Source organism: Patella vulgata, chromosome 3, assembly GCF_932274485.2.
Source record: "Patella vulgata chromosome 3, xgPatVulg1.2, whole genome shotgun sequence".
NCBI classification, from domain to species: Eukaryota; Metazoa; Mollusca; class Gastropoda; family Patellidae; genus Patella; species Patella vulgata.
In genome coordinates, this window is record NC_065881.2 from 61,769,922 (window position 1) to 61,787,818 (window position 17,897).

At 32.3% G+C, this 17,897-nt stretch overlaps 2 protein-coding genes across 5 annotated transcripts in view; one reads left to right on the plus strand and one right to left on the minus strand.

The window, feature by feature from the left end:
• Positions 1-17,897, minus strand: part of LOC126816255 (RAB11-binding protein RELCH homolog) — a 133,485-nt gene that overhangs the window by 69,097 nt on the left and 46,491 nt on the right. The window lies entirely within an intron of this gene.
• The window catches only part of LOC126816261 (uncharacterized), a 47,433-nt gene that overhangs the window by 23,668 nt on the left and 5,868 nt on the right, over positions 1-17,897 (plus strand). Inside the window, exon 1 of one of the 4 annotated variants that reach the window (XM_050542550.2) lies at positions 5,676-6,041. The exons of 2 other annotated variants lie outside the window; for them this stretch is intronic. Coding sequence is in view for 1 of the 2 variants with exons in the window: in XM_050542549.2 (XP_050398506.1) it covers positions 16,239-16,281 (43 nt within the window). In the remaining variant the exon portion in view is untranslated. Of the gene's footprint in view, positions 1-5,675; positions 6,042-15,460; positions 16,282-17,897 lie in introns of those variants that run through there. One more of the 4 variants, XM_050542549.2, reaches the window with a different exon arrangement.

Genomic DNA, 17,897 nt, shown 5'->3' on the forward strand with positions numbered 1-17,897 from the left:
TGATTTGTTTTTTTAATGTTTTTATGAAACACTCTACTAGAGCAGTTTTCAACAACCCAACAGGTTATTATTATTATAAATATCTGAATTGGTATTTATATATATTTGCGTCCAATTTTTATTGTGTATACTAAGTTCTATTAAGATTGTTTTGTATATTATGTATACCTCTCATAATTTTGCTAGAAAATATGTCATGGCTTACCTTGCCATTTTCATAATTAAATAAAACACTGAGCTGGTATATATTTCAAGTTTCGTCAAAATCAGATAAAAATTGTGACCTGTAGAGTGTCCACAAATAAATTGTGGACGTACAGAGACGACGGCATAATACGTCTACATGAAAATGTGGGCGTATAAAAACTATTATGTTCTTCTTTAAAAACAACTGTTAACACCTAGATACAATTAAGGATATAAACCTAATGCAAATGCTCTCATATAATAAAAGCAGTGATGGTAGGCATTTTGTTTTGAGTTGTATGCCAAAGAAGGTGTGGATAAATCTCTTGTTGTGACAAAAACAGCCAATCAAAACTCTGCATTTTTACAGTGCTCCACAATAAACAATATCTTCAAATATATCAATAATTATGCAACCATGTTAATTGTTAGTATATATATATATAAGTTAAAAATTTAATAAAACTAGACTGAAATCGTGCACAACAACCCAGCACCACACAGCCACTTTTTCGTGCAAAATAAGTTGTATGCCCTTGGTTTGAAATTAGTCTATTGACCGTTCTCTGGCTGATTTACAGACCTGACCTGTCAAGATTATTTTATACGAAATATTACAGACAGTTTAGAAAAAAAAGAAGGTCTCAAGTGAAGCAAGTCAACAAAGGTTTTAACAAATGTAAAAGCAAAAGAAAAGTATGTCTAGTATTCTATACTTTGGAGACGTCAATTCTACTAAACCAAAAGATGCCCTTCCTAGTGGCATAGTAAATAAAAAAGAAAATTGGAAAAGTACCAGTAACATCATATTCTAAAGTTGAAGTAAAATTGAACCATATGTTAGTCCCGAAATGACCTAGTTTGTGTCAAGTGGACATTAAACCCCATTTCTCTCTCTGTGTAAATCTTGTTGCTACTCTGGGTATGTTATATAATTAATCATAGTAATATAAAGTTATCTTAGTTTTGAGATGTTATACCTGAAGTTCTAAACCAGAACCCTGATCTACAGGTATAGCGGTTAAACAGTACCTGGTATTCGTAATATCTTAGATTTGAGATGTTATACCTGAAGTTTTAAAACAGAACTCTGATCTACATGTATAGCGGTTAAACAGTACCCGGTATTCATAATATTGGTTTCAGTCTGTCTTCATAATCATTCCAGCCATTGTGATGTCATGTAAATTAGCATCTAATGGTTGCTGTTCATGTGTAATACGTTATTTACACGTTCCTTTATTTGTATAGTAATTTCCTTTACATGACATAGTGATGAAGACAGATTGTTTGTTCATCCTGCTTCTATCATTTGATAACTTATCTTCCAGTCGTGATGATGTTTTAGATAATCTCTTTTAACTTTCAGTAAATGAAGTTTCCGATATACCTATGTTAACATATTTTGAGGTTTCTTTGAGAACATGGGAATGAGAATAAAGATTATATATTTTTTAAATATACATTTTTGATTGGAATATCATATGCTAAAACTAATAGATGCTCTGAAAACAATGTGACTATACCTGTGCAGTACACAGGTGTTGATATATTACGATAAAATTATGTTTACATACTAAAATCAATAAGCAACCTGGAATCCATCATTACTTAGAAATGTCAGTTGTTTTTATTTCCTGGCTGATTTTCCTAATGGGATTTCCAAATCTGATTACCAAAATAAATACTGAATTTTTATTATGCATAAGATCTACCTTTCTACAGTGACCATGTTGGACCATATGACGACTAAAAGCCCTTGGAAATGTAATTTGGATTAATTTTCAAATTAACTGATTAAAAAGATGTCCTTCGATTCAATTAATCAAATCTCACTTGGTAACTGTTTGGAAAATATTCAAAGAAAGGAATGAGCCTGGATGTCTTTGTCAACCCATTACTATAGGTTATTTTAAGATTAGCTGGTTACTTCTATTTATGGTGAAAAACAAAATAAATATTTTTTTTTTTTACTAAGTATCTTTGTATTTATTTACAATTGTACAAACATTTGATTGTCTTGTCTGCTGGTTCCTGCTTACAATTAAATATTTGTTTTATTGAGTGAAATATTCCAAGAGGATAATTACAAAAAAAAATGTTGTATTATTATTACTGGTCACGGCGAAGTTTTACTCAGAATAATATTATTGTCTCCTCCACAGCTTGGTACATGTCTGTGTAGGTTAATTCCCAATCTTACATTCATTACCTATAATTGAAAATTCATTATTCTGGAATGCTTATACGGAAGAGCAGTCTTCTCAAGGCTCTCATTAGATTTTGCATGGCGTTGTTATACGTTATAATCTTCAAAAGCATTAATGAAACAGGAGGATCTGAGAATTTGGGCAAACCTTGGCCGGTTTGAACATTCAATAAATATTAAAATTACACAAACATTCTTCTTCCTACTAGAAATACAAGAGACACAAACAATGGCAGAGCTACAACTTGGCACTATAACATTCATACACCACATACTAATACAAGCTAAAAATGTTTGAATGGCTTCCACTCACTATATAAGAGAATGTATAACATGTTAGATGTAATTTGAAATTATCTAGAAATGAAATGGTATAATTCCTACTAAATTGATAAAAAAAAGTGGTAATTGAAAATCTTGTAGGTAAAATTCTATAATATATACTGAATCTAAATTACTGGAACAAAGTCAATTTTTCAATAATAAACCATATTGTCAACTTTTGAGGCCTTGGATCATTGTGCAAACGTTCATTGACAAATAATTTTGTTTTCAACCATTTTCGGTGCAAAACAGAAAATTAGGATGTTAAACCCCATTTCTTTCATTCTTATGACCTGATTAAAAAAGAATTAATAATTTATTTGAGGTATAAAGTATTGAGCTCTTACACACTGCATCTTTAACTGAAAGCAGATTTCTAAATCTTTACAAATTTTAAAAATCTGAAAATTTCTTACAAGCAAAAAAAAAGAAAGAATAATGACGTTGATGGATTAAGACATATAGAAACATCGTCATTAAAGATTTATTAGACTTAAAAAACTAAAAGCAAGAAAATATCATCTGCTAATGATTTGTTTTATGTTCCTGATAACAGGAAAAGGGCATCAAAATGACATCTCATGGATAATATATTTATCAAACAATAGAAAACATCAATATACGGTATATTTATAGAGCTAACGATCATCACATCGAAGAGCTAGAAAACTGGGGTTTAAAATCAACTCAACACTTAATATTTTTTCAATAAGTCACACGAAAACAGAGAACCCAGATAAAACCCATGAAGGTAGGCTGAAGTGGAATCAAACCTCTGACTTGCATACTGTGTGCATGTTTGACACAACGACCCCATCCCCAAATCACATGGAAGATATTATTTACAGATATAATTATCACTTATTGTTTACAGCAACCTGGGTCAGATTGCTAAGCCAAGTGGACTAACACATGGACTTTAAATTATTGTCTGATCGAACTGTAATAAATTTTAAACGGATTTCTACGATTATGAACACACTACTTAATTATGGTTATTATAAACATACCTGTGTGTTCGAAATCACACTCGGTTAAATAAAATCTATTGGACAATTAAATATTCCAATGAATAAAAAAGTTATCTCTTGAAAAATCAACATTTTTTTCTTGTATTTTCGATAGAGTTCATCAAAACATTGCACATGCCACATGATGAGCAAAACCATCTTAAGATGTTGAAAGGGGATAAAGGTTGTTAAATTTTGACAACCACATGTGCTACAATCAAAACAAAGTGCAATCATTTTGACTTTGGGCAACAAAAAATATCAACTGAAGGCAATTACATAATTTGAGATTAATTTTGAAACAATAGATTGTCAGATTACTAAATTTTATTCACACTGAATTATATAACTGATTACCTGGATACTCGTAAATATAATAATGCTTATCAGATGATCATTAACTGTAAATACCCTGTATATTATATTTATAAATTAGTTTACATCCCTGACAATTAGGTAACTTTGTGCCTAAAATTTGTAAAAAACACACCTTATTTCATAATGAAAGTTCATATTTTATAACAGAGTCTAGCATGCTCTGTGGATTTCAGTGTACGGTTATTAATCCATTTTGAAAGTTCAAGATTCCTACTAACAATATGAAAAAAGGTCACTGTTTTCCAATAATTTTCAAATTTAATTCATGTACCGGTTGTAAGTTCATGTCAATAATATTCCCGAATAAATTACGTTTCATTTATTCAACAGATACTGATTGAAACATTCTTGACAAGAATAATTCAGGATGTCTAAATATCATTTATGTCTATAGAAAATCATTCGCCAAAAGAGGAATCGCTTATTATCAAGTTTTGCGCCAAATTTAACCAATTTCAATACATCTGTGTAGTACAATACCTCATAGAATTCAAAGCGTTGATTGGCTGAGGCATGATCACAATCTACGCACTACGCAATTCTATCGGAAAATTCTATATTAGCCACGGATTTCATAATGGAGATGTACTCGTGGCTAAAGTCTTTTTTTTTTTTCTCAAGAAAAATGTAAAATACATCAGGCATTTACCTCGGCTATAGCAGAATGGTAAGGTTAACTGACAGGACTGCTTTAGTTCATCAAGAAATATTAAAGATAATTGAGGGTGAAATTCAAGGCCTGTAAAACATATGTCATTGTTTTTTCTTTCTGCTATGTTCAAAAGAAAATCATTTCACCCAACTCCCTAAGTAATACTGCCTGCCTGTAACCTTTTGGATTTTTACTAGCATCCTTTAAAACAGCTATTGATCTTTGTGCATTAAGTGCATTACTGGTACTGAAATAAATCAAAATTTTGTGTGGATGTTCAACTCCATTTCACTCTCTTGCCAAGCAACAATACAGTACTATTGAGTCTATTATTTGGCTGAAAAATGTTCAAGCTATAGAATATAAATTATCTTCAAAATTTTGTATATCTGATCAAAAAGAACTTGAACATAGTAATTCATTCACATCAATTCATACATATTCTATTACTACCTGCAACTTATATATGCCACTGTGTTCAGATGACAAAGCCGAGCTAACTGTTCAGTCATGTTTATATCAAAAAACATTTGCATGCTTGTTTGTTTTGTTTATTGGGGGGAGGGGGGGTTAAAAAAAGGAAGAAGACCAATAACTAAATGATTTTGACATGGTTGCAGAATTTGTATTTCAACCAAATTAAGTCCATATTTTTCACATTAGCACCAACTATCTGTCAATCACTGAATAATAGTAACTGAAAAATTTCAGACAGTAAGTTTCATTTCTATTTGAATTATGTATATAATCGACATGTTCTCATATAAATAAATTGAACAGAAATGTAAGTGTATTTGTTCAATACCCCAGTAATTCTATTTCTTTAACCAATAAGAACTATAGAAAGCTTTTAGTGGCTGTATTTGCCTTATATTGTATAACTGGAGGCTGGAGAGAATGATATTATAAAAAGGCTCTTCCTACGTAATCAACAACTGAAACTAGATTAATTGATGGTTTTCTGGTTATGGCAAGAAATTGAACTGAAGTTCTTGTGAATATTTACATGATGAAACCTTTTTTCCAGCGCTTGCCAACTCTTGTCAATCTGTGGTTCTATTCTATAGAACTGTGAGATTATGAAGAATTATAGGAAGCGCCAGGTTGTTTGAAGGTTTATGAAATACAGTAAATCACGAGGTGTGTCCTACCAGCAATGGCATTACTACTGCTGCCTGCTAATGACTAGGATTATCTATTTAGAACTTGTTGACTGATTTTGGGACTCTTGTCAAAGTGATATAAAATAAAATGGATTTATAAGGACTTGGAAAGCAGATAAGTAAGTAATATTAATTAATAATTTCTATAAAACATTTCAAATTTACTTGATGGAATCTAATATTTAGCCATTTTTATAAATGTGTATTTTAATGTCTTTGGTTAATGCTAAATCTTACGCTTAATTTAGTACGGGTATTGTCACTTATTTAATAATAATGAGTTCTATTATAATATCCATCAATCAAAACTCTGATGAACAGTAACATGGATATATTCTCATTTCTAGTTTATTAACATACTATATTTGGAAAATAATTCTTCAAAAATGCGCAAATCTGTAACTAAGTAAATGCCTCTAAAAGATTAAGTACCGGTAATCTAAGATTATTTAATTACTTTACTGAATTCAAATGAAAAATGCAATATCAAACTTGGTTTTGTATAGTATTTGTCATATGACAGGCTATGAAATTCTTAAAATAAAAGTAAATTGATCTTTTTTTATATATACAATAAACCAAATCATGAACATAATACCTCCCCCATAATACCAACTACACCTAACAGAGTAGGGAAACTTTAAATGTAATAGAATATGACAAAATTTCATCAACAGCTGTCATACTGGGAATACATTCAGATAGTGAAAAATCATGTTATGTCTTCATTTTATTGAAGAACTTCTGGAGTTAGGACCTAGTCATCATCTATCTAAAATTAATACTTCTATGATTGAATTTTCATTTCTTAAAAGATCTTTATTTTTTTATTTTATTTTACTATATGACAGCTGAAGCAAATATCGGCTATATTAAAGAGTTTCCATCCTTTTATGAAATTTTCGTGAATTTGTCTTTAGAATTCAGGAATCTTTGATAATGCTAACATACTCCTCCACAGAAATGATTCACAGTAGAATGAAACAAAAAAAAAATGCATGTCTACTACTGATTATTAAAATCTAAATCAATATTTCAAGAATTTCAGTTATTTCAATCTAATAATCATTATTTAAAGGAGTTAAACATTTTTGATGTAATTCAAGTATTTAAATTTATTTGGGTTAATCTAATGTATTATTTCAATAACTAATGGGACAAGATTAAAATGATTCAATATTTGTTTTAAAAATTACCAATATTAGTTTTAGTTTGACTGTGTTGACAGTGACACATGAACACCTAATTGATACCTGTATCTCAACATTGGCTTTATCTATGGGCCTAAAATTTGGAACAGACAGCCAGCCTATCATCCCACAAGACAGTTCAACTTCAATACATAAAATCCCATTTTAGACCCAACTCAAAGAGGTCCAGTTTTATTGGAATAACTTATCAGATCACATTAAGGCCTCACCGACACTTCAAAGCTTCAAAAGTACATTATCATCCTCAGACCCGAGAGTACCACTTAATTTCTACTATGGTAGCAGGAAAGAACAAATTATTCACTGTAAAATGCGCTGTTCTAGAAGTAATCTTAATTTTCACAATTCTTAATGCATGTATCAAATAATCCATCATGTAGAAGCGGCCATAACATTGAAGATAGTTACCACTTCCTTCTACACTGCTCAAATTATTTTAATGAACGACAAACAACTATAAAAACTCTCCCACCCGATAAACAAGATATTCGCATCTTACTATATGGTGACTCAAATTCAGACAAATAAACTAACGAAAATATTGTATGTGCTGTTCATGATTTTATTAAATTATCCAAGTGCTTTGAAATTTAATAATTAATAATTATCAACTCAAATAACTGCACCCTGTCAAAAAGTTTCATTTTGGATGTTACACACTCTTTTTAAAGTCCTTTCTGTAAGATGAGTGCCAAAGCTCCTGACTGCCAATCAGAAATGTGTCCGATTCCTCACATCCTGAGACAATGCGCCATTTTGAAGCAGATCCTGATGTCAGACTGTAACCTGTTTCCAAAAAAGACAAGCCAACAGTGAGGCTGATGTCCCCCGCCGAAATTGCAAAATAAATAGATGACACATATTAATTAATCGCACATTTATTTTTTTTCACCAAGTTTCATCACTCTCTATCAGATAGAATCAAGATTATCTTGTCCCAAACCATCGACAAATGAAATCGATTAGCTCTGCTTAGCTTCAGCTCGAAATGTTAATTATTGAACTCAGTCAAGACATTCACCTAATGAACATCTACATATACATCAAGTTTAAACATTCACCTAATAGACACCTATGCCAAGTTTGAACATTCTACCTCAATTAGAAGGAGAGTTATTGTGTTCCAAAGTTTCGACCAATCAAATTGCTTATCACTCTGTTTACCCTCAGCAAAAAATGTTCATTATCGAACTTAGATAAGGTATTCATATAATAAATCTATACACCAAGTGTCCTCACTTTCACTTAATTAGAACCAAAGTTATCGTGTCCCAAAGCATCAAACAATCAAACTGCTTATCTCTGCTTACCCTAAGCAGAAAATTCCCATCTTCAAACTCCATCAAGGTATTCACCTAATTGACACCTATGCCAAGTGTGAACATTCTAACTCAATTAAAATGAGAGTTATTGTGTTCCAAAGTCTCGACCAATCAAATTGCTTATCACTGCTTACCCTAAGCAGGAAATGCTCATTGTCGAACTTAGTCAAGGTATTGACCTAATAAACACCTACACCAAGTTTGAACATTCTAGCTCAATTATAAAGAGAGTTATTGTGTTCCAAAGTCTCGGCCAATCAAATTGCTTATCGCTCTGCTTACCCTAAGCAGAAAATGCTCATTGTCAAACTTAGTCAAGGTATTGATGTAATAAAACTATACACCAAGTTTCATCACTCTCACTTAAATAGAACTAAGTTATCGTGTCCCAAAGCATCAACCAATCATATTGCTTATCTCTGCTTACCCTAAGCAGAAAATGTTCATCTTTGAACTCCATCAAGGCATTGACCTAATAAACACCTACACCAAGTTTGAACATTCTAGCTCAATTAGAAGGTGAGTTATTGTGTTCCAAAGTCTCGGCCAATCAAATTGCTTATCGCTCTGCTTACCCTGAGCAGAAAATGCTCATTATCGAACTTAGTCAAGGTATTGATGTAATGAAACTATACACCAAGTTTCATCACTCTCACTTAATTAGAACTAAAGTTATCGTGTCCCAAAGCATCAACCAATCAAATTGCTTATCTCTGCTTACCGTAAGCCGAAAATGCTCATCTTCGAACTTCATCAAGGCATTGACCTAATAAACACCTACACCAAGTTTGAACATTCTAGCTCAATTAGAAGGAGAGTTATTGTGTCCCAAAAAGTGTGATGGACAGACAGACGGACAGACAGACAGACAGACAGACGAACCCATTTTAATAGTCCCCTGCTTTCTTCGAAAGGCGGGGGACAAAAAGGGAACTAGCCGGTCGTCATTTTCCTAGTTATGATGATGTCATGTCAACCGTGAACAACTTTTTTAGGTCGGCTAGAACTTTTCAGCCAGCCTTCGTATATTTTTAAAGGTAATGAATCCATTAATTAAGCAGACAGATTACATGAACTTTGATCTGGTTAATATAAAAGTAAGGAATTGATGTATAATTTCAAAAAGCTCTATTAGACTAAAATGACGAAAGTACTGTAACACTATAAAATAAGATGATCCAAAATTAAAGTAATTCCATAAGAAGAATGTTTTTACATTTTAAATTAAGACCTACTTTTATAATGTTAAAGAAACCACATCAATCACAGATAATCTGATTTCCTGTGGACCAGACATTAAATTTTTGATGAAGGATAAGAAAACAAAAAAAACTAAACTTTCATAAATATTTTAGAATCAATTGAAGATTTGGTTGCATAGAGCCGCTAACTAAAGCAATAATGCACAGAAAAATATTCAATATATATATATATATATATATTGAATTTTTGTAGTCTTTAGGCTAAGAAATAACTACCCTTGCCCGTATAATAATGTAACTATGACATTGTGACGTCATAGACTATTGTTAATTTAATTATTGTTTAATAAATGCCTGAAGAGCCGCTATCGCGGTGAAAAGGTTAGCCTTCATCTGGGTTTGCTGAAATTATCTACCCATATATAGTCTGGCTATAACTATACTGTATGATCCACAATAAACACCATGTCAATCAAATGTAGCGATTTGGCCAAAACTGCAACAACAGTATTCAACAACAACAGACTTGCAGGCTTGGAAATAACAATTTCAGTTGCACCTTATTACAGACATATTTGAAGTGGTACCTGATATTTTAAAAATACCAATAAAAACATTTAGAAAATAGACAAATCTGTGCCTGACATACATTTTCAGTTCTGTTGAATGTTTCATAATATCATGGTAATGTGGAATAGATGCCGCCTATGCAAACTATTTATCCAGGTCATTGACTATAGAATAATAAATATTTGGTTCCTTAGGAATATTTGTAAGGGGTACCACATGGTTAATTGTTATGGCACTGCCTGTGGCACCATTTAAAATCTTGGCCGGCTCCCTTTGCAGCGACCTTCCTAACAGACCACTGCCATAAAACAATAATTACAAAATCATTTGGAACAAAGATCAGAAAACCAGGATTTAGTTTACCGATATAAAGTATCCTCAGAGAATAAAATGGAGAGTATTTAATATCAACTTAATATATAAAACATGTTAGCTGTACATTAAACAAATTACTTACTCCTGTTTACATTAGTATTGCCTTAAAGGGACATTATGCCACAACCCAATTATGACAGACTGTTCCCTTTCTAAATGTTTGTCAATATTCATACCATAATACAATCATCAGGAAATATAGTTGTGCACCTGGCAAGTATATATCAATAGGGAAATTATCAAAAGAATTGTGGAACCTTAAAAAGCTTTGGCATTTGTAATCGTGATATTTGTATATGAATTCAAAGTCGCAAATTTCAGAAGAAAAGTTGTTTTAGTAAGAGGTCAAACGCACCCGACAGAGAGTTGTTTTAATAAGAGGTTAAACACATCAGTATCATTATGATCTGTCTTAATATGGTGAGGCATCTTTGTATAAAATGGCATTTCCCTAGGTCAATACAGAATTGTTTTAGCTCAAACAAATTTCATCAGTCATATATATAATATGACCACATTAAATTGAATTAAAGATGGAAATCGGCTGTATTGTGTCTCTTTAACTATTTCACTAAATTTTTCTTCTATCAAAGGGTTTTATCCCCAGATGATCAAACCAAACTTAGATGAGAGTTGGCTGCCCATAAAAACTTTCTTGATTTGATAGACAACCATTAAGCTAATTGAATGGTTTGACTTGGGTCCTTTCCTCTAAACTTTGGTCACAGAAAGAGAGGAGGTGGTTTAGTTTGATTCTATGGTGTTCTAGGTGACTACATACATGGAACTAGCTCAGATGTTTCCGGTACCCGTGTGATAATCATTCTTAATCAAGACTTTAAAAACACATGGGGTTTGAAACTGGATTTGATTCAAAAACACATGGTAACATTCTCTGATACAAATTCAGCAATAATTATCTTCAAAGGTCTGTATTCACTATTCCATCCAAGTAATATAGTAACACTCTAGAATCAATATTTTACACAATCTCATCCATAATTTGAATTTTGAAACTAATCACCTTTTTTTTTTATCTTAGCAAATGATCATAAGCTATGTTCATGTTAAAAAAGAAAATCAAATCAAATAGAATTAATATCCTACTTATAAAGACAGGAGCATGCCATGCAGTCTGCTTTAAGGGAAATTTTGCCCAGACAGCAGCATTTTTGCATACTGTTCCTCAAGGGTTCTTTTCAGTACTTACCAATTCAATGAATAAACAGTTTGAAGTTAGAAAGACTAAAATTGTTTTTTCTTGCCAGGATCTTCCTTTCTGGTAAAACTGACAAGAAAAAACCAGGCTAGAAAATTGTGAGGAAATTAAGTCAGCTAACAGTGGGACCAAACCCGAAAGAGCAATTGTTATACTCTCTCAGTCACATATTCAAAAAGAGGGCACTCTTCATCTCATACATGTTTCATAAAGTAAATGACCATAATTGGCACCAAGGAAGATCAAGTATTATCCAAATATTACATCCCAAAGGAGTTGACTAATGGCTAATCGTCAATCTAGTCTCAATAACAGTTATAATTTGTTCATTACTTTAATCATATTTACCATCTTTACTTCAAGGCTGACACAGGAATAAGTCTGATTATTTATCTTAAGGAATGGATGTGTTATACAATATTCAAATGTCCTGTAATACCAATAGAACTGTAGATCATTCTTTATGCATACTCCTATACCACCCAAGGGAAGCAGTGAGGCAGTAGGTCTTCTAGTATACAATTATGACCCACTTGTAGCTTGGTGGGCAACCTTTGCAAAAGCTCTACCCCCCGAAATAAAACAAGTATGTATTATATCATCAAATCAGTTTGAATTTTGAAGAAAAGGTTGTTCGTAAGTTGTGTTAATAAAACAGACATCTAGCTATTTGTCAGTTATTCCCAAAGCGGACATCGTTCGAAATACACTTGAATCTTGCCGGTCTGAATCTAAATGTAACAAGACATGAGAATTTTTTAAAACACACAAAAATGGAATTTTTCAAAAAGTGATTGTTGAAAATCATTGGCCAATCCTTTCCAGCAAACAGGGTCCACCAGAGTTTGACCAGGGTCTAGGCTGCAACTTGTGACAATGCCTCCACAAGACCGATTCATTATCTGACATCTTTCCATAGTACAGCTACTGTGAGGGGTCTACAAGGGTTCATTAGTGTGTAGAACAAAAAGCCTGGCAATGAACATTGTCTAGTTGGTAGAACTGGATGTAAAACTGAGGTCCTGTGTTATCTTAACAAATCGAATTCGATTAAGAGTAGGCACAATTTGTCCATGCAAAAATTCTCTTATAGTACACTGAATGTCTTTATTAGATCGGATGGTGTAGAGAAGTATGACATTAAACCCCATTTCATTTCAATTTCACACTCTGCAGGAATGCATTTCAGGCAGCCTTATATTTGACCATTTCTGAAAATGAAAATGAAATGAAATGGGGTTTAACATCTACTGTTCTGCTCCGAACTGGGCTAATGAAGACAGGCACACGCCATACAGTGTGCTATGAGGGAAATTTTGCCCAGACAGCGGCACTACGACCTACTCTTATATCCAATTCCTGTCAAGGTATCTTTTACGTGCACACCAATGTGTACACGGGACCTCGTCTTTTTGTCCCGAATGACTAGACAGCTGTCCATGTCAGGCTATCCGTCCTGCATCACTGACAAGGGAGAACCACGCCGGAAAATCTAGATGAACTTTTCTCGCCCAATGCAGGGATCGAACATCCGACCTCCAGGCTAGCGAGCCAGCGTCTTACCCGCTTAGCCACCGTGACTCCCCTTGACCATTTCTGATTCAATGCCCGTTACTGATGTTTTATTTTTACACCTTGTGCTTAACTTTCACTGTAAACTTCTTGTGTTGGTAAATTTCCATAATACAATCATGCCAAAAAGCAATTCCAGTTCAATCAATGGTGCATTTTTATTGCTTCTCAGTAGATATTACTGCATCTATAGAATAATTAGGGTTATGAAAATAAATATGACTAAAATGAAGTGTTACTCGTTTTATGATCAAAGTCTTTTGAATTTAATAGTCTGATATATGTTTCCTTAAATTATACTCCTATTAAGATGTCACAGATCACATATGAACTAGAATTAAATCTAGTTAGTGATTCTACTTTGGTTTCAAGTAAGTACCTGATTAGTAATGGTGTGCCTGCATTTTTCAACACCAATTTACTGCTATTTCAAGTTTAAAATTCATTAGACATTTGTGAAATAAAAAATTAAATTGACACTATTGTGTCCATTTAAATTTAATTCAACAATATCGTAAACCCCCTAATGTATTTACCAGTTACCTGTTGCAAAATTATAATTAAGAAAAGTTGGAGAAGTTGGGTTATTTGTTGTGCTAATATATCTTGTGTGTTGTAATTGAAAACAGCCCATATACAAGGGAAAAGAACCTATTACAACTTTCTGAATGGATTACATTTTCTACAAGATTTTCCATGATCAATTTAGTAAATTCAATCATAAAAACAGCAATGTCTATTTTGCAGTGGGACAATTCATTCTTGGTTAACATAAAATAAAATTTCAACCCTTGACAACAATTGGCTCTCAGACAATTCATATACAATCCCATGTCCACGACATAAATTTCAGTCCCCAAAGAATAGTGTATTGGCTAGCCAACATTAAGAAATCGGAATTAGTCTATAGAGGATTTACTAGGTGTGATATTAGTATTTAAGCAGTGAATATTTCAGGGAGCAAGTATGAAGTATGATATGTAGTTTGAGTACTACTGTTTGTAAGTTTAAATCTGGTACACCAAGGAGATCTATCGGTACTTTAGAATGTAATGAGTATTGTTTGTCAATCAGGTACATGTGAGGAGATCTACTTTAGATAATCAAAATGTTCAAAGCAGCCTGTTGTGTCAATGTTCAAAGTTTCCTTTAAATTGTAAATATTATGGGAAATGACATCTTGACATAGATAATCATGTATAAAAATGAGTTATCCTTCAGTTGTCAACCGGCCATTATACAAGCATGAAAGACTGAGGTGTGTAAGTAATCAATAGAAATTAATGTGAACTTTCAAAATGTACATTAGGATTGCTCTACTTTAATACATTTTGAAGCAATAAGCTATTTATGCTTTGTTTATAACAGTTTACCGAAATCTTTTCAACAAGCTTTGTATTTTATATTAGTTGTAATTATCACTCCACTTAGCCATTAGTTTTGACAGATGTCGTACACAAGGAAGGGTATGTATGTTCAGTCTATCAAAGGCACATGATACCACTAACATATTTTTTTGTGCCTTTCATATTATCAAAAATGACTAAAAAGATCAATATGGGAAGGACGTTTTGAATGCAAATTTATGAAAAATTACATAAATAAAGTATGTGAAGTGTGATATCTATAAGATAAGTGCTTTGATATGATATAGCTAAGAAATTTGAGATAACTCAATCAGTTTCTGGGCACCTCAGATAGCAATTATAAAATTATAAGATTTGAAGAAATATAAGAGACGAAAGAAATTAGATCAGTTCTCTCCCTAAATGAATTCGTTCCTATTAGTGAATTATAACCAGTAAAAAAATGAGTTTGAGAAAAAGCAGTTAACCAAAAACATTTACCAATTCACCAACAACGGAGAATGTATATAGAGGGAGAAGAAAAAATGAGTCGGAAATGACAGAAACATTGAACGTCTGTCTTGTGAATAATCTTGTGTTACCCCAAACTGGAGGAAATAGCATGCTTGACATGTCAACCTAGTTCCTAGAGGAATGAAACATAACAGATAAGGTTGTTAGCAACATGTTCATGGCTTAATACATTGTGTAGACCCTTCAATACTCCATCACAGTCCGACTATAGGAACAAAACATGTTGAAGATTGGAAGTCGCTCTTCTGTAAGGCTTCTTTGTTTGTTTAAGAAACATATGAGGCTATTTCCAGTTTTAAAAAAAAGAGACTACAAAAATGTATTTTGAGACTAAAGTCAACAGAATAAAGTGAGGTCATTTACCTAACCAGAAATTATAGATGAGGAATGTGATCAGGGAGAAAAAATGTGAGATGCCACTTAGACTATGAAAATATCAGACTGGTATCAGGATAATCCAGGGAATAAATCACATGAATTTTTATCAGAAAGAACATGTTTGCATCGTCAACTGATAAAACCTACGAAGCTTTTACCTGCTAACAATATTAAAAAGTGCTCTAGAGGATTGAAACTTTTTACAAATGAACTAGATGTTTTATCATATACAGTTATTAATCAAAGCGCATGTTTCTGCAGCAAGGTTTTCTGAATGTTCTGTTTGATGAAGTGATTAGTACTGATTAGGTAAAGCAGACATAGAACAAGATCCTGACAGGCGGACAGTTGTAAAAATTGGCAGGAGTTTATGTTGTTTAAAACTGGTAAAATCATTTTGGTCAGTTGTTGTAGACATTCTATACCTAGATCTACAATAATCACATATTATATACATAGTGTTATTACCTACAGAATGTAAATGGCAATCTAATAAGTAACTGGTATTATTAGTACTTGCTACAGTTTATTATAGAGACCTTCTAGCCCTGCCTTACCATCAGTCTTCGAAGAAAATTATATTAGTGATGGAACCCAATATTATAGAGGATACTAATGGTTTTTATATGGGTAAGTTCTTAGTTTTAAGTCTCTATATTAAACACAGTAAATATAAAACATAACTCTATATTTATTGCACATTAATCAATACCAAGGATTCCCTCAAGAATTCTTACTCTTTATCTCACAATTTATCTTACAAACTGACGTCAAATAAGGCAATGTCAATATAAACTATGGCAATAGATATAAAAATTGGATAATTGAAAACCAAAAAGTAACTATTAGTCAGTATTCCAAAGATTTTAATATATTGAGGGCTTCCAATACCTAAGAAATAAATTAAAGATTAGACTTAAAGATTAGACTATAACAAATATTAGCTTTTCAAAAAGGTGCAATAGATCATGTCAAGGATTTGATTGCAATTTCAAATGGACTTCACCAGTATATATGAATATATGAACCAGTGAAGAACTTATTACTAAGCACTTATTTTTTCATATGGATCAAAATGAAAATTTCAATGTTTGCCATAAAAATTAGCAACTGCTTTTGACAGAGTAGTATGTGTAAATGCCACAGGGTAAATATAGATATTATTATTCTATATAAATAATAGGATATCATCCTGGCCAGCAGAAAAATCCTTGATATAACCCTAGGAATATAAATAACAGCGCCAGTATATTTATTAAAAACACATATATATACTGTCTAGATACAAAACAGGAGCCCTGTGGGTGTTCAATATGTCATAATCATAGGGAATAATCTTACAAAACATTGATAGTATCTAATTCTTCTCTGCAAACAAAATATTCTAAAACATTGATGCATCTGACCGTAAGCTCTAACAATAAAACCAAGACAATTTTACCCTACAAAAATAGAATGGTATACCTGGAACCAAAATGCTATACCAGGAGTTCTTAATTGTAGTCTTATACTGGCCCAATGAAGGAACATGGTCTGCACCGAGAAGAATTCAAGCACAAAAGTATAAATAGGAATAACTTCTTGAATTTTATCAGCCTCAGATCCAGCTCCATTCAGCCCATATAAATGGGGCAATTTTGAGGATATATCAGCATGGAACACAAATAACAGAGTATATTTTAACACCGATTAAGACAACAAGATGAATGTGTTTTCTTCAATAGACAAAAGTAAATAACAAATGGTTCTTTTCAAACTTGTTAACAAACAGGTTTTTTTTCTCAAGTTTCATACGAAACTAGAAACCGATCTATGTAAATGAAATACTTTTCTCATATTTTATAGAAGCACTCCCAGATGTATATTAGTGAATAAATTGTTTAATTAGAGAAAAAAGACTCCTGCAAAAATTTATCCAAGTCCTGAATAACCAAAATTCCACACAGCTACATACGTGCCTGGATAACCATGTCTGTATAATTGCCCAAAGTTAATTTAAGTGATGGTTGCAGATATCAATTCACTCATGTACTTAAGAAATCAAATTTCTTAAAAGAGTTAAAGGACAAGTCTTTAACGCAATCCACAGTCTTCGACATTGCAAACATGACTTATTGGTCAATTTAATTCAACATTGATGTTGCTCTGAGCAGCTAAATATTTCAGATAAAGTAGCCTAAATTGTGACAATTGAGTGTTTGATTTGCATACTTTTATTTACACCTAGAAGTGGAGCAAACTTATGT